The sequence below is a fragment of the Liolophura sinensis genome, chromosome 8, assembly GCF_032854445.1.
Source record: "Liolophura sinensis isolate JHLJ2023 chromosome 8, CUHK_Ljap_v2, whole genome shotgun sequence".
Lineage (NCBI taxonomy): Eukaryota > Metazoa > Mollusca > Polyplacophora > Chitonida > Chitonidae > Liolophura > Liolophura sinensis.
This window is the reverse complement of record NC_088302.1, coordinates 8,106,674-8,125,256: the sequence shown is the minus strand read 5'-3', so window position 1 is coordinate 8,125,256 and position 18,583 is coordinate 8,106,674. Positions and strand designations below refer to the sequence as shown.

The window sequence follows — 18,583 nt, the reverse complement described above, 5'->3', positions numbered from 1 at the left end:
AGAAGATTTGAGAACACTTGAGTACAAACATTTACTCTTATAACCAAAAAAACATTTTTTCGGATTAATTTGAAGGCAAATTTTGTTGCATGAGAAAGAAAAGCACTTTTTCCAGCAATTTCATATTTTTGAATTTTTCGTTAGTTCCATATGTTATAGTTTTACCTATGCCAATAGTCGAGAAGATTATGTCATATCTTTGAACATTCATTACAAGTGTGAGGAGAGTTCGATAGCAGGAAAACCTTTTACATCTGAATTCTTATTTCATTTAAAGTTTTTCCACGATGTCTTCAAAACGAAAAAGAGGTACACATAAAAAGGTAGGCGAGTGTCTGGATCCGAAGAAGAGAGGCAGACAGCGCGGAAAGAAACCATCAAGTTCAGCAGATGAAGAAATTTCTGCAATTTCTGCTACTAGATCCGAATCGGACTGCACTGACGATGACTTCGAGGACATGAAAGATCACCAAAAAGCGGTATGAAATTGATTGTAAATATAAACCAGACCCAGAAGGGTTTTAAATTTTAAGCCATATTGTATTGTAGTCGTACATGTATAATATGATATAAGCAAAGCCGAGGCGCACACGCAGTCCATTACTTTGCCAAGTAGGCCTAAGTAACAGACATTGGACTAACATTACAATGCATTCATTATTCTATAGATTACTATCCCAGGATGACTACATTATGCGTTTTTATATTTGTAATGACGCGAGTACAAATATAAAAGAGCATGGTGTAGCCGTCCAGGGCTACAGATTACTCTGATTAACAGTGTATGTAGAATTTTCTAGAGTTTGATCTGTTTTTTGATAACTCTTTCTTGCCTGATAAGATAGACCCACTGCATCTATACCCTTACCCTGATAAGGTATACTGGAGGCATGCATATTTGACGTATATCATGGTGCACCACTGAGGTCTAACATATCTTATCTGAGGTGTATGTGAGGTATACTGAGGGAGTTTCTGCCGATTATCCAAGTGAATCTAATCAGCTAAAGTACACCTCAGTGGAGGTGCATCCGAGTTAAAGCTGACACCTGATGCTTATAGGTAAGATGGATGTACCTGAGTGTAACTCACAATTAACACACTGTTTTGACTTTTGTGTGAATAGAAAACAAACTCAAATCACTTTAATAATGGCTGTATTGGATATAAATTATAGATCATCTTGTAAGTTTGTAAGTGCAATTCTAGGGCTATTTATAAATCTCAGCTGGTTTTCAACAACAGTGAATTACCCTTACATGCATCTTTCCAGCCGCTTCATCAAAATTTATTGCTACTCTCTATCCTTTGCAATTTAGAACATTTCATGTGCCCACACGTTACAAATTCTGCAGCAGAAAGCATCAGCTCCAACGATTTTCAAATTTGCTGATGATTTAAAATCTTCACACATTTTTCTGTCTTATATTATTCTATATATAATGTTCTTCTACTCATATTAATAATGTATATAGTTTCGAATGCAGGGCCATAATGTAAACTAGTTCTGTAACTAATTATGTAACCCAGGGTAAATAAAGGATCTATCTATCTGTCTATTTTATTATTTCCTAGTTATGAAAACACCTTTTGCTTCTGCTGAGATGAGGATTTTCCTTCTTTGATAATAGATAATTTCCTTTTATAATTGAAATCTACTTAATGTTTTCAGTTACACTTCATAAATGCAATCTCAAAACATTATTTTACCATCTTTTTGATCCTCAAAAACCTTTCTGATCGGGAACAATGATATTTCAGTGAATTTTCCCAGTTTTAAACTTTTTGACACAGCATACTGGTTTGCGGATAAAATGTGTTAAAGTTTACAATACAAACATCACACTGTATACGTGTACATGTACATTTGTTGAAAGTTTGTAGACCTATAGCTCACTCTACTTAATTCAGTTTTTCTTATAGGCCCTATGTTTTTTTTTTTTTTTCTTCAATTGTGATGACCCGCATGCAAACAATTGTCTCTCTTATTTAGACAATTAGCTCAGTGTGTTTATACAAAATAACGGTAGATGTATGTCCTGCAGGAGATGAGGAATATTTTGATGTATGACATTTCTACTCTTACACAGAACTTTAGAACTTTACATTTAACACAAACAGCAGGCATTTTGTTGCTGTTGGCCTACCTTACCTTGGCGTTAGACACCACCTAAACTGTGGCCAATTCTCCCCAAGTGGTCAAACAATAAGTAAATAATTAAATCACGCACCCTAGGCAGCACTAAAAGTACCACTAGCAAAGCTATATACATGTATATGTCAGTGTGTGTGTGACAGTCGATTCTGCAAGTGCTTTTTCACACCAGTAATGTTACTCTGAAATGAAATATTCATTTTGACTCAATATTTCGGCACTTTATTTTCTGATGATGGCAAAATAAAGAGCTGAAATGTGGAGCCAAAATGAGTCTTTCGTTTTTCAGAGTGCACTACATTAAACTAATCAGTGGAACACAAGGTCACTTTTTCACTAGCTTAGACTGTAGATAAGGGTAGATAACTCTATTTCTTGCATATGCTCATTACCTATAGCACACACTGTGTGCGTTATTATGTGCCTTTCTAATTAATAAATTATACCTCCTGTCCTACTGACTGATATGCTGATAGACCCCTTTATGAGCATACATGAATAGGAGAGGCAGTGAACTTCAAAGATACCCCGGTTTCCTTTCACCATGTTGCTAGCTGCTGTCTGATCTGAAACATTCTCGAGTACAGCATAAAACACCAATCAAATAAATACATAAATAAATACTGATGGACTACTTTATCAACATACATGTATCAGTGACAGTAGGAGTAGGTACATTACTGGTGGAACTTTCCATCAACTTATCAGTAGTAGAGGTACATTGCTGATGGGACCCTCCATCAACATATCAGTAGGAGAGGTTCATTACTGGCAGAACCTTCCAGACCATATCAGTAGGAGAGGTACATACTGGTGGAACCTTCCACAGCATATTACATTACTGATGCAACCCTCAATCAGCATATCAGTAGGAGAGGTTCATTACTGGTGGAACCTTCCACACCATATTAGTAGGAGAGGTACATTACTGATGCCACCCTCAATCAACATATCGGTAGCAGAGGTACATTACTAATGAAACCCTCTATCAGCATATCGGTAGCAGAGGTACACTAACTGCCACCTTCATCATGCAATTAATCAATATTCCTATTGATGATGGCAGTTGCTTTCAAAACACTGACTTGGCTAAAATTCAAAATTTGTACCTTGTAATGGGAAGTGCCTTTGTGAATAGTTATTCACTGCATGTATTAAGTGGACTTATCTTCCCATCTGGCTTGGTAGATCCATTCACGGTGGTGAGGGTAGACACGTGGTACCACGTACGATACGTTTTGTGAATACCAGTACGAGTTATTCGGTGGATGTAAGCAGACTCAAAGAAACGATCTGGTAGCTTAGTGGGTAGAGCGATGGGGCTAGGCGCCTTAAGTTGTGAGTTTGAGTCTCGAGATCAACATATCATTACATCTTATCATTTCATACCACACCCGAGGTTAAACTTAAATCTGATTTTTTAAAAAATAATTTCAGAAGTTCACCTTAGATTGCTAAATGCTAGATTTACTGAAAATGTATTATAGTTTTTTATTTGAACAACATTCTATTGTTAAAATTTGTCAAGTCTGTGGTATTGTTAGTTTACGTGCATAGGAAATTCATATGATGATTGCTGCCGTGTGTATTATGGCATAAGACAGGCCATTATGTACATGTTCTTTGTACATATATGTATTTTTAAGGTTTCTCTCAGCCATAGCCATTGTTAGTGTCTGTTTCCCTCCCTCATGTTATGTCAGCCTTTCCATCTGTCCATTCCTCCATTATTCATAATCTTCAGACAACTCATTCACTGCATTTATCTTTTTCTCATATGTCATTGAATAAGTCTAGAAACATGTGCATCTATATGATATGAACAAACGTAAGTTTACTTAGGTATGTCTATCACATTTTGATAAACTGCTAACGTCAGGCATACATGTAAATTAACTTTGCAAGTGAGAGGGACTGGGTTTTTTGTGACTGGAAACAACTGAGAGAATTCGTATATATTCAGGCTTGCAATCACTGAAAACTGCTAACTCAGCTGTTGCGTGGAAAAAAGCACTTGTACAAAAGTACTTTCAGTAAACTACAGCATGCAGTTAAGTTATAACTTGATAAGTGTTTTGGATTTTCTCCTTTTAGCAGTATGATATTTAGACCAGTAATTATCTCTTCACAGACTATTTACAAGTAATTCAGTGTATCCAGTGATGTGAAGACATAGACATGTGTCTGTTACCCTGTGCTTCTGTTTGCCACACCTGATCTTGCCCACAAGTTATCTGTAACAGTTTTCATTAAATCAGGTTTATGTTTATACACTGGCGTGAGGTTTGTTACGTGACTGCTGAGTTTGACTTTCGTGACTCCATGTATTAAGAGTATGCCTGCTGTTGGCCATGTTGGATTTTGTGGCTGCCACACCAGCCCTGCAGATCTCTAGAACAGTTTTCATTGCTTCCTTAAAGGCTTTAATTCAGGGAAGGGATTTTTGGGGTTGATTTACATACTTGCCACTCAATGTAATCCAGTATGCCTGCTCTCGGCCATATTGAATTTTCTGGCCATCACATCTTTCTCTTTTAGATGTTGGCCCATACTGAATCAGAGAATGGTGATTCTTTACAATGTACTTGCTTCTTGGTTGTAATTTATTTTCATCACCATGTACTTGACAGTGCAAGTCCATGACACTGTGCCCTTTTTTGTGTCCACAGGATAACTTGAAAAAGTGTAGCAAATCCTCGTACAGTTTCGAAAGTTTGGTTGAAGCGTGCAAAGCTGTGAACAAAGGACAGTCGATAAGAAGTGCTGCTTCTGGACGTGGCATCCCAGAATCCACTCTGCGCCGTTACATTAGCGGGCAGATTTCTCCTGGATTTGATCGGAGGAAAATGAGTCCATATTTCACCGATGCCCAGGAATGTGATTTAGCTAAGCATATAGCATACATGAGCAGTCTGGGTTATTATTATTCTAGATGGCAGGTTCTGGAAATGGCAGCAAACATGATGAAAGCTATGGGAAGAAAGGAAAAGCCTGCTAAGCAGTGGTTTCTGGGATTTGTGAAACGTCACCCAACAGTTTCTAAAGCTGCGTGTGACAAGGTTACATTGCAGCAGAAACTTGCATTTTACTTTGCAGAGTTGAATAAACTACTGGAGGAAACTTCTCTTAAAAGTAAACCCACAAAGATTCTTTATGTGGAGGAAACTGTTATTGATACTCACCGATGTCCACCCCGAGTTATCAGTAGGAGAGGAAACAAGGGGTGTAGCTTACAAATGGACAAACTCCCTTCCGTGTCAATCATTGGGGGAGGGAATGCAAAAGGGGAGAAACTGCCGCCATACATTGTCCTTTGCCCGGGAGAAAGCATGCTGCGTTGCAGGAATGCGCTCAGAGGGGTGATTTCTGGATCAAAGATAAAAACTTCCCCAAAAGGGTGGCCTTCTGCTGAGATTTACGAGGAATACTGCTGCAGGTTTCTCCCTAAGTTTCTACAGCTTCCTGTGATTGCCCTATATGATGCTAACAACACCAACGTGTCCTTGAATGTCCTTGAAAAGACCAAGAAATTAGGCATACATTTATTTCCTTTGCCAGTTTTTGTAGGTATTTCAAATACTGATTTGAGTTCAGCATTTCATCTTTTCAAGAAGGTGTTTGTGACAGAGTGTAAAAGTTCTGCTGGTTTGCTCAGTGTGGATGGTTCCCATGTCACAAGTGACTGTGTCTGGTCAACCATAGTGAAGTCATACAATTGTAGTATGTCTCCTTCAAGTCTTCAAATTTCTTTTCACAATACAGGGATATTTCCATTTAACAAAGAAGCTTATATGGCTATCTATCACGACATATCCTCCAGGAAACTGCCTAAACAGCAGTCCAGTGCAGCAAAGGGACATAACTCAATAAAGAGTGACCATTCCCAGGCTGACTTTACATGTACATCTTATCAGCCACCCTACGACTCTGACAGTGATGTGAAGGATTCAGATGAAGATGATAATGAGGAATGTATGAATGAGGATGCTGGACGACATAATGACAAAACAGGGAGGACTTTGCGATCAGCTGAGCAGTTGAATGGTGCAGATGTATGCATTTTGGGCACTCCAGACCAAGATCTTGGTGATACAGAGGGAGAAACTCTTGAAATCGTGGACGAAGTTTGTGTGATTTGTCAGCGGTCAAACCCTTACATGTTAGAGTTTGTTGACCCCAATAAGAAAGTTATAATAGAGTGGGGCCAGTGTCATGTGTGCAGTAGATGGGTTCACCTCAAGTTCTGTTGTCCAGACACACAGCTGGGCCCAAGTGATACCTTCAAATGTCCAATCTGTGCTCACATGGCCATGCAGGAGCAGGTGGTAGTTTGATGACTTCAGATGCCTATCTGTGCTCCTATAGCAAGACAGGACCAGGTGCATGGTAGGATAATTGTTTCAGTCCCATCTGTGCTCACATAGCCACGCAGGAGCAGGTGGTAAGATGATGGCTTCAGAATGTCCTCCCTTTGCTCATATAGTAAGACAGGACCAGGTGCATGATCCAGGTGACTGTTTCAGATGTGTCATCTGTGATGATATAGCCAGACAGGAACAGGTGGTAGGATGATGGCTTCAGATGCCGATCTGTGTTCATATACATGTAGCAAGACAGGACCAGGTGCATGGTAGGATGATTGTTTCAGATGTCTCGTCTGTGCTCACATAGAACGCAGGAGCGGCTGGTAGGATGATGGCTTCAGAATGTCCTCCCTTTGCTCATATAGTAAGACAGGACCAGGTGCAAGATCCAGGTGACTGTTTCAGATGTCCTATCTGTGATGATATAGCCAGACAGGAACAGGTGGTAGGATGATAGCTTCAGAATGTCTTCTCTTTGCCCATATAGCAAGACAGGACCAGGTGCATGATCCAGGTGACTGTTTCAGATGTCTCCTCTGTGCTCATATAGCTAGGCAGGAAGCGGTGATACCTACGATGATGGCTTCAAATGCCCTGTCTGTGATCATATAGCAAAGCAGGAGCATTTGGTTGCATGATAGATCCAAATGTGATATCTATGTCCATATGGCTAGTCAGGAGCAGGTGGCAGGATAATGGCATCAAATTTCCTTTCTGTGCATGTATAGCAAGACAGGAGCAGTTCTTCAAATGTTATACATGTATTTAAGAAATAATGTTCCAGCTATGGGTGTCTAGCATCAATTTTATAGTCAATTAAGAGGATGAGGTTATTATTTTAAAATTTTTCCCACCTTGTTGAGATTATAAAACTGCCACTAGACACTCATAGATGGAACATTATTTGTATTTTATTGCCCTCCCCAAAACATTTAATGTAGGTAATATGTATGTAAGTAAGTAAAAAATGTACACATTCACACCTAAACTACATGTAAATAGAGTTGGAAGATCCTAGCAAAGTTAGTCTACGAAAAGAGCATGCAGCCTCAATGTCATACACATCAGGCCAACCGTGGTTTGTAAACAAAAGGGGTACCACTCTATATGGTCAATGTGCGCATGAGTATCAAACTGAAGGTAAATGTGGCTGTTGAAAATAACCTGTCGTGTTGTGAACGGTGAAACATTCATGCCAGTCTGATGGTAATCTTTGGCAGTGACACATTTCTCACCGTGAAATGAACACTGCTGCAAGGTGTTGTTTACATATCGTGTGCCACATGCTGTTTAGTACATGTTTGTTTGACGGGCCTCCGTGGCTCAGTTTTTTAGTGCGCTAGCGCAGCATAATAACCCGATAGCCTCTCACCAATGCGGTCGCTGTGAGTTCGAGCCCAGTTCATGTTGGCTGACTCTCTGGCCATACGTGGGAAGGTCTTCCAGCAACCTTCTAGCTCTACCATGTTTCCACTCACCATAATGCTGGCCACCGGCGTATATGTGAAATATTCTTGAGTACGGCGTAAACACCAGTCAGATAAAGAAGCCTGTTTGTTTGATCTTTCTGTGATGTAATTCCCTTCCCCAGAAATGACACACAAAGTTGCAAATACAGCTGTAGTCCCCAATATACTGGTTACATGTGTTAAATCTTTCTGTAACGCCATGACGTCAAAATAGCTTTCGCCGAGGATGGAATGAAATTAACAATGTCCCAAGACATTTCTTTTACACCTGGCATGTGAAATCCATTCATTTTTGTCAGCAAAAACAACATCCTGTTTTACAATAAATTTGTCTGTTTTATTTATATCATCGGACAAGCGTTTTGCACATGCAGTAAAACATGAGATTCATAGTCTTTTGATCGTCTCCTTTATATGTAATATCAAAACAGTTACAGAACTGTACTCATTAAGTTAAACATATATACCCAGACATGAGCTGGTGATAGAGGATGAGTGCTCCAAATGTCTCATCTGTGCTCATGTAGCAAGATAGGAGCAGGTGTATGTATGGTTGTACTGAGATGATTTCTGAGCAACTTAAGGCTCTTCAAGCTTTCTGGTAGTAGCATACATGTACAAGTGTTTCAGCATGGTGCTACATTCACATCTGTATAACCATACTGTACAATCATACCAAGCTTTTTCAAACTGCTTTAGATGCTACTATAAGTCTTCAACCTTTTCACATGTTTGCGGGGTGTTTAATCACCATTCTGAAGACATTATTCTGTGTTGACTGATCAAACTATACTTTTTGTGAAGCCCTGAAACTATGCAATCCAACCAATGTAGTTTTGTTTCCAAAAGCAAAACAAAAATGTGCATAAACTGCACTGAAACATGCCCTTTCATATGCGAAAAGGTTGAGGAATTAGGGTACACTTTTCTTGTTATCAGTTTTATGGAGGGTCAGAGTTGTACATTAGCACAATGCTCCATCAATGTAGCATCATAGTAAGAATGTGTTGACTGTCAGACCACCCTGCTACATTGACTTTCAGACAAATTGAAAAAGTGTTTCAAGTGACTTTATATCCCAAGCAAACAGAAGGACAGTGGTAGTACCTGTACTTACTTAAATCCTTCCATAATGCTAAATATTTTCATAATGCTAAATCCTTTCATAATACTCTCACACGTGTTATTAGTTCAGTGTTATATTTCCTCTTTTGATGATGTATCATGAATTGACATCGGAGTGAGTGAGCGCTTGGGGTTTAACGTCGTACTTAACAATTTTTCATATGACAGTGAAGGAATCTTTAGAGTGCATGTTATGTGCCTCCTTGTTGCAGGACGGATTTCCATCGCTCTTTTATCTAGTGCTGCTTCACTGAGATGCCTTACCGAAGGCAAATAAGCCGCCCCACCCGAGCCATTATACTGATACAAGTCAACCAGTCGTTGCAGGATCCCCTTCATGCTGAACGCCAAGCGAGGAAGTTACAACTTCCTCTTTTAAGGTCTTAGGTGTGACTCAACCCAGGATTGATCCTGGATCTACCCCTACCGAAGCAGACGCTCTACCAACTTGTAAATCGATATAGGAAATAGAATATTTAAAGCTCTGGTATTTTGATTGTGTTTAGCTACTACATGTATTCATAATTTTGTTTCTGTTAGTAACAGAAACTTGGTTTGTTACATTTATTTTTGTCTAATGTTAAATGAGATCGTTTTTAGATTTAGCGTCCAAACTCAGAGGTCCACTAGGTGTTTTTATCTCTACACACATGTGTCATGACCTATTGCTCAAACTTTTATGGTTTATTTGTGCAAATTTGCGTCCTTTGTCCACAAAAGTTTTATTAAGATGTTGGTTTGAAATTTAATAAAGGTGAGAGTGACAATTAATATGAAAAATAATGAAACTATTGTTTTAAATGCTTGATAGCTTGTAAACTGCACATGCAGCTTTGAAAACTCTTGGTGATGCAACTGAATATAATCAGTTGTTAGATACATGCACTACAAGTACAGTAATGATGTAACTACATAAACATTATCTCCTAGCCGTCTTTGGACAGGGCGCATACATGTGGAACATTTGCCTTGTGAGTTATAAGTGTGGCCGAGGTGGTTAGTGTACCAGCGCGACTGAGATAATTTGTCTATTTTACACTTAAATGCTTGTAGCCTGAAAAAGCATTTTGATGAAATAACTGGCTTTATTCACAATACAAACGTTAAGGTCACTGTTTAGGGTTTTCAGAAAAATGGTTGAATCCTTCAATTGACAGTTTATACTCAATATTAAAGACTCCTTTTATTCAGTTGGAATCATTTATTGGCCTCTGGGCAAAGATAGTTGTCATTTCAGCGAATCAGTTGTCCAAAACTTACTAGCATACCTCTTAACAGGAAATGTATTCTTATTGATGATTTTAATATAGATCTCTTCAAAGCAGTTCAACATCACCCTACAACAGTGTTCTTAAATCTGATGAAATATACATGTAACTTATTTTTTCCTTAATATAACTAAACCACCAGTGTCTCTTCTCGATCTGTTATTTTAATTGACAATATTTTCACAAATTTCGATGAAGGTAATTTACGTTCGGGAATATTTTGAAAAAGATACAACTGACCATTTTCCTACCTTCTGTGTTCACAAAAGTAACTCCAGCCATAAAGTCGCCACTGGAATTTTTCAAATATCACAGAATAACTGAAGAACAAACTTGCAACTTTATTGAGAGTATAACCAGAATGAACTGGGGAAACATACTGAACTGCGAAACATCTCAAGATGCTCTCGACATGTTCAATAGCACTTTGAGCTCAGTATGCAACAATATATTTCCTTAAACAGAGTTGGTCCCAAAAAGGCAGCGTGTAATTAAGTAAGAAGCCAATATGAGAACAGACTTCTGAATAATATACTATCCGATACTCAATTTTGTTTCAGGGCAAATCTCTCCACCTCGTTCCCCAACTGCTCACTTTTTGAAAAACTTGTATCAACCAAAGAAAAAAAATATTTACCATTGTTACATTCCTTGATGTATCCAAAGCATTTAATACAGTTGAGGGAGTGTGTGAGTGAGTGAGTGCTTAGGATTTAACGTTGACACAGTTGATCATGATATCTTCTTACTTATACTGCAGCATTATGGCTTGAGAGACTTATTGCTTGCATGGTTCGGAAGTTACTTAACCAACCAAAGTCAGATAGTTTCCGTTAAAAATGCGCTTTTGACACCTTCAACTGTCCACTGTAGTGTCCCACAGGGATCAATGCTTGGTCCATTACTCTTCCTTATTTATATAAATGACGTCATCAGCTGTTCTGACTTACTAAATTTTATTTTATTTGCTAATGATATTAGCGTTAGCTTCTCAGCTGCTAACGCTAATGAATTGCACATTGTCTCAACGGAACTTGGATCCGTCCTCAAATGGCTCTCCGCTAATAAATTATCCCTAAATGCAAGCAAAGCTCAATACATGATAATCAAACTTTACTGCAAATCCCATCCAGCTAACCCTCCCAGTTTAACTGTACATAGCACTACTTTGTATAGTTGTGTGAGTGAATTTAAATTTCTAGGTATTAACTTTGACTTGCCATATTTGTTATATAACCATGAAAATATTCAGGAACATCTGTATAATTAGCCATATCAGAAACTGCTTAAATCTAAAAAACCTCCTCATTCTATACCACTCACTTGTCTTTCCTTCCCTATACTATGCAAATTGTCTCTGGAGTTACACCTTCCCAACTCATCTAGAACCAATACTGCTCCTAAAAAAAAACGTGCATTGAGATACATTATCTTTTCACATAGACTTCAGCAAACTGAACCAACATTTAGAAAACTAAAAGCTCTTAATATCTTTCAGATAAATAAGTTTACCTCTGCTCTGATATCTCACAAATTTATGCATCACCCTCAAAGTCCATCTAACAACTTTCGTTACTACTACACAAGGCAATTAAATATTCATAATTATCCAACAAATTGACTCTCGATCTCAATTTCTTCTTCACGTTTCAAGTCTAAACTAAAGAATCGTCTCCTTACACTAAAGATGTCCATGTATATGAGCTTTCTTCTTGATAATTCTCAGTGTATTTTTGTGTGTAATTTTTTGTGTTTCTGTGTTGACCACGTACTCATGGCCTATTTCTCAACAACACATTATCTGTATGGGACACAACAAGTCTCTCACCAGACTTTACTCCCGCCATACGATTGTCATATCTAAAGATTACATCGGTATATCCTTATAAATATGGTGCATAAAGACAATACTAATATATGTACTCTGCCAGGTTTGTACCATTTGAAATAAAGGATATAAATCATGCCTATCAACGTGATGCAGACCTGAGGTAACCTCAATTCAGTCACAGTTGTGTAAAATGCATACCTGTGGATGCCATTCTGCCCCTGGTTTCATAACGTGTACTTAGCTAAGTAAAGTCCTTAGTTACCATGATGTTGTAGAGCTATGAAGTGCACATTGTTAAAGGCTATCCTATATCTTAAACCTATTCAGCTGCCTCTGGCACCCATATCTTAAAACATTCTGAGAGAACTACATGTATGGTGTGAGGAGAACTGTATTGCACAGTGTTGTGAAGCTTGCATCTTTAGTGACACAAACAAATGATTTTAGCATCAGTTTGATAATAATTGTATGCACTAATTCCCACTGAAAAAAACTCCTTTGGAGGTCGACAAGGTTGAAGATTTACAGTATTATTAAAGTATGCTTCATGAAACTGACTCCGGATAAATGTACATGTACCTGACTGAGAAATGTACACGTACCTGACTGAGAAATGTACACGTACCTGACTGAGAAATGTACACGTACCTGACTGAGAAATGTACACGTACCTGACTGAGAAATGTACACGTACCTGAATGAGAAATGTACACGTACCTGACTGAGAAATGTACACGTACCTGACTGAGAAATGTACACGTACCTGACTGAGAAATGTACGTACCTGACTGAGAAATGTACACGTACCTGACTGAGAAATGTACACGTACCTGACTGATTCCGTGTCGGGTGTGATCAAGTAAAGTCATAAACTAGTAGGAAATAGGTTTTAACTCTGTTTAAATGTATTTATTCATTTGACTGATGATTTTCTTTTTAATCCTGGAGATTATGCCACACAGAGAATTGTTCCGTCGTCCACACCAATTTTCCAAATTACTTTGATATTGTTAGGGAAGCAAGTGCTACTGGCCTTAGCTGTAGGTAGCAAGCAATGTGCTTCCATGGAACACATTGAGTTTATCTTGACCAATAGAGCCATGCCAAAATGGGACCTCTGCTTACTTTGGCATCCATATTTTTGACATTTTACCCTGTCTGCCTTAACAGTGTAACGGAATCATGATGGCTAAGTATCATAATGACTGGTTGTAACTTGTTGGGAACGTGTCACTGGGTGCGTTCATCACACTTTGTTGTTTTTAACTACAATGGTGTGTTCACTTACATGTTTCTTTCTTTAAATAGACTATACCAGAGAATGGTCAAGAAGTTTGGATGTATGTGATTAAAATTGAATGTTCTGTATTTTCTAATATCCAACTTATGCACTTTCAGAAAATGCCATCCTTATGATCGTGCGATTTTTTTTATCCTTATGCAGTAATTCATTTTTCAGTAGTTTAATTTGATACAAATTACAAAAGTTAATATATGTACATAAATTATTTTAAGATCAATTGATCTGTCAGAATTGGGCAAAATGTGTATGCATAGAAAAAATTTTAAATCAAATAGTTTTCTGATGGTAGTGTATCTGCATACTGAGAACCTGGATGACCTTTATCCACTGATTAGGTCATTGCCACCAGGGGTTGGGTAGCTTTTTTAGCAATAGGCTGGTTTTAGAACAAAATAATGAAATCTTCTAGCTGACCTGTACATTTCAGGCCATTTGTTGAAGTTTTGGATACAGATTAGAATATCCCTTCCAAGCTAATGAATGTAACAGAAAATCTGACATTCATAGAAGTGGTATCCCATATTCTCAAAGCTTCAACACTTTCTGATGGTCTTCTCCCTGTTTATATATGATATCTTTTTGTTCTGGCGGAGACAGACTCGTCGACTAAGGACACGGCAAAAACGGAAATTCCGTATGCCAAGTCGTGAGGAGATTTGGGACAAGATTCCAGACACGCCCTCTGGACGATCTACCTATAGTCATCTAAAACCTCGTAAACTGGTGAATAACTTTACCAAGGAGTAAGTTTCCTCTTGTTAAAAAAAAACAGTTACCAAGTTTCTGCTCTGAACTATGTATTTATTTATTTATTTATTTATTTAATTGGTGTTTTACGCCATACTCAAGCATATTTCACTTAAAAAATGGCAACCAGCATTATGATGGGAGGAAACCGGGGAGAGCCCTATAACCATCTGCAGGCTGCTGGCAGACCTTCCCGCATACAACAGGAGAGGAAACTAGTATGAGCTGGATTCCATATTTCTCAGTGTATTTTTATGTGTAATTATGTGAACTCATAGCAAGTGTGGTGATGTGACTGAGTGAGGAGGAGGTCTAAATGACCATGTATACAGGAAGTTACACTTGTGATGGTGTGACTGGGTGTTCATGTTGGTAGACCATGTGTACGGGAAGGTACGACTGTGATGGTGTGAGGTCTAAATGACCATGTGTACGGGAAGGTACAATTGTGATGGTGTGACTGGGTGGGTTGGGGAGGGGAGGGGGTTCATGTCGGAGGTGTGAATTGCCATGTATACAGGAAAGTACAATTGTCGTGGTGTGAAAGTACAATTGTCGTGGTGTGACTGTGTGTTCATGTTGGAAGTCTGAATGGCCATGTATACACAAAGGTACACTTGTGATGGTGTGACTGGGTGAGGGTTCATGTCGGAGGTGGGAATGGCCATGTATACAGGAAGGTACAATTGTCGTGGTGTGACTGGGTGTTCATGTTGGAAGTCTGAATGACCATGTGTACGGGAAGGTACAATTGTGATGGTGTGACTGGGTGGGTTGGGGAGGGGGCTCATGTTGGAGGTGTGAATTGCCATGTATACAGGAAAGTACAATTGTCGTGGTGTGACTGTGTGTTCATGTTGGAAGTCTGAATGGCCATGTATACACAAAGGTACACTTGTGATGGTGTGACTGGGTGAGGGTTCATGTCGGAGGTGGGAATGGCCATGTATACAGGAAGGTACAATTGTCGTGGTGTGACTGCGTGTTCATGTTGGAAGTCTGAATGACCATGTGTACGGGAAGGTAAAACTGTGATGGTGTGACTGGGTGGGTTGGGGAGGAGGGGGGCTCATGTCGGAGTAGTGAATTGCCATGTATACAGGAAAGTACAATTGTCGTGGTGTGACTGTGTGTTCATGTTGGAAGTCTGAATGGCCATGTATACACAAAGGTACACTTGTGATGGTGTGACTGGGTGAGGGTTCATGTCGGAGGTGGGAATGGCCATGTGAACAGGATGGTACAATTGTGATGATGTGACAGGGTTGTAGTTCATGTCAGTGGTGTGAATGGCCATGTGTACAGGAAGGTACAATTGTCATGGTGTGACTGGCTAGAGGTACGTGATGGAATCTGAATGGCCATGTACACAGCATGTTACATTTGTGATGGTGTGACTGAGTTGGGGGTTCATGTCAGTGGTGTGAATGGCCATGTATACAGGAAGGTAGAATTGTTATGGTGACTGGGTGTTCATGTTGAAAGTCTGAATGGCCATGTGTACAGGAAGGTACACTTGTGATGGTGTGACAGGGTTGGGGGTTCGTGTCAGAGGTCTGAATGGCCATGTGTACAGGAAGGTACAATTGTGATGGTGTGACTGGGTGAGGGTTCATGTCGGAGGTGGGAATGGCCATGTATACAGGAAGGTAGAATTGTTATGGTGTGACTGGGTGTTCATGTTGAAAGTCTGAATGGCCATGTGTACAGGAAGGTACACTTGTGATGGTGTGACAGGGTTGGGGGTTCGTGTCAGAGGTCTGAATGGCCATGTGTATGGGAAGGTACAATTGTGATTTCATCAAAACAAGTTGAAAGTGATAATAAAAGTTCAACCAAATAAACACAGACATTCAAATCAAAGTTCCCACATACTGCTACTTTTATGAGAGACCAGTTTTGTCTGCTTTGCTTATTTAGAAACAGCCGATACAACTTTGACCCAGATTACACGAGTGGGGAGGACTCGATACAGGACTTCGTAGTCCCTGATGATGAAGTCAAAAGTGCTGATAGTGAGGTTTCTGAATCAGATGATAGCAGAACTACAGCTAGCAGCAAAAACAGAGAGAACAGAGAGAAGGGTGAAACTAGCGACAGCAGTGATGCTTCATCAGTCCAGTCGGATGGAAGTTCAAATCAGTATGGCAGAAGGCTTAAGAAAACCAGATTGCAAAGGGGTCCTCGTAACCAAGTCAACAATGATGATAACTGCACTGATGAGAGCATGAACGGTAGAGATAGTGGAGATTCTGACAGTGACGGCAAAAATAACAACGTTCAAAGTGAATCTGATGGCAGTTCAAATCAATATGGCAAAAATTTAAGGAAAAGACGTCAGAGAAAGATTAGGATTAAGGTAAGTGTATAAAATTAGAACCACGATACCTTAAATACACATACTTATAATAAATGACCTAATATTTTGTTCATAAGATGGGGATGGTCTTGAGTTTTCCTTGGCCTCTTCCTGGTTTCCTCCTACCATCATGATGGCTGAAATGAGTACAATGTAAAATCCCAATCAGGTAAATGAATTAAAAAAATTGTCCATGACCAAGTTGCTCCTTTTTTCTCCTTTTGAGAGTTCTGTTGATTTTTAAGAAACATGTTTTGAGGTTTGTTTAGAAGGGAGGATGATATCCTACAAGAAAAATATAAGTTCCAGCACAAAAAGTCATTTTTTGACATTTGCCTCCGACAAAAAAATGTAAATGTTAGGCCATTTACAGTAATGTCTTACCAGATTTTGCTCGTCTGTCATGTGGAAAGACCAGATGCCATGATTGACCTTGTCCTTGTATGTCATAGTATGATGTCATAAATAGTTCATGATATTGATTGATTTACATATATGATTAAAGTGTGATCTCAAGAATATCTAAGGATGGAAGGCAATGTTATGGAGGGAGGAGACCTCCAGACTGAAAGTTGTTATGAAATCAACAGGATTGGAGCAGGCCATCTCATTGGTCGAGGGCTGAGATGCTCCATAGAGAATCAGTATATATCAATATAGTATATTTTCATGATTAAATCTGAATGAGCCAGCCAGGGCACAGGACTCATCCTTCATGTGCACCTTAAGGGAAAAAGCTGCCATGCTGAAGTCGTTGCAATATTCAGTTGTCAGTGGTCCATATATTGTGACAGTGACATGTTGTGTCTAAAACTCTTCATCATAAATCTGTTGGGTGGCAGCATGTTATTCTTTGATCTCTATTTTCAGGCCCTGGAGAGCAGTAGTGACTCGGACAGTGGCAGTTGTCAGAGTAGTCATCCCCCAGAAGTGCAGACAGATCAACAAGAGGCAGATTCCATTTCTCCAGACTCCCACAATGTGAATAATAACACACCTGATCAACCTGTTCAAAGTGTGATGTTTAAGGCATTGAAAAATTACATTCAATCAAAACAACCACAATTGCAGATGACAAATGTAATGAACAGTCCTGGCTCTCAAGCATCCAGCAAGAATGAGAGCATTGTTGATGAAAGAATGTCTGATTCAGAGGGTGAGAATTGTAGGGAGAGTTCTGACAGTTCTGGAGGAAACCAGGAATCCAGACGAAGGAGAAGTAAGCGACAAGCTGCCAGAGACCTATTTGCTGACTTTAAGATGACAAGAGCCCACCGAAAAAAGCCAAAGTAAAAGTATCCTGGTTACTGATATGTAGCCAATTGGGGAAAAAAAAATCATGCTTAATCAGGAGAGTCTGATGTTGTGAGAATCATAAATCTGAGGAATGTGCCTGGTTTTAACAATCATGATATGTAAAATATTCCTCATTTGTGTCTGAATTACACCGCTTTTCCTTTAGTGCCAATGAACTGAGAATCATTCCAGTAAGAGAATCCTGACAATCTGTTGAGTGTATTACCGGGCCCGTATTTATCAAGCAACTTCTAAAGAGCAGGAAATAACTCAATCCAGAAATGAAACACAGCTGCAATTAAAATGTTTTGCTGCAGGAAGTTTAAACTTTGTACACTGATTCTTTATTGCAGAACAATGTACAACCCACAATTTGAGTTCTTTCCTGTTTTGAGTTTATAAGTACTTGCAATTTATGACATTAGTTTTAAGTTGCTTGATAATTACGAGGCCTGGTTTCTGGGAAATGACCAGTTAATGCTAGGTTATCTTAGTGCTGAAAGTGTAAACTCCCAGTCCACTCCAAGCTTAAGTGCATCAGCAGAATATAGAAACATACTGGTACTTATGTTAAATCATTACCAGTTTGTGTTTTGTACACTGTTGTCCACTGCGACAAATATTTGAATTATTGTTTTGTTCTATGTTATTGTTAAGATATTTATT

The 18,583-nt window shown here is 39.0% G+C and overlaps 1 protein-coding gene across 1 annotated transcript; it reads left to right on the top strand.

Annotated features, from left to right (window-relative positions):
• Positions 1-212: 212 nt before the first annotated feature.
• On the top strand, positions 213-18,583 carry LOC135473878 (protein IWS1 homolog). The gene is made up of 4 exons (XM_064753804.1): positions 213-479; positions 14,113-14,258; positions 16,183-16,621; positions 17,492-18,583. The coding sequence occupies exons 1-4, from the start codon at positions 288-290 to the stop codon at positions 17,912-17,914; spliced, it is 1,200 nt and encodes a 399-aa protein (XP_064609874.1). The 5' UTR covers positions 213-287; the 3' UTR covers positions 17,915-18,583.

Coding starts and splice junctions, on each gene's coding strand:
- LOC135473878 (XM_064753804.1), top strand. CDS start 288: ATGTCTTCAAAACGAAAAAGAGGTACACATAAAAAGGTAGGCGAGTGT. Junction 480..14,112: donor TGAAAGATCACCAAAAAGCG/GTATGAAATTGA, acceptor TGGCGGAGACAG/ACTCGTCGACTAAGGACACG. Junction 16,622..17,491: donor AGAGAAAGATTAGGATTAAG/GTAAGTGTATAA, acceptor CTCTATTTTCAG/GCCCTGGAGAGCAGTAGTGA.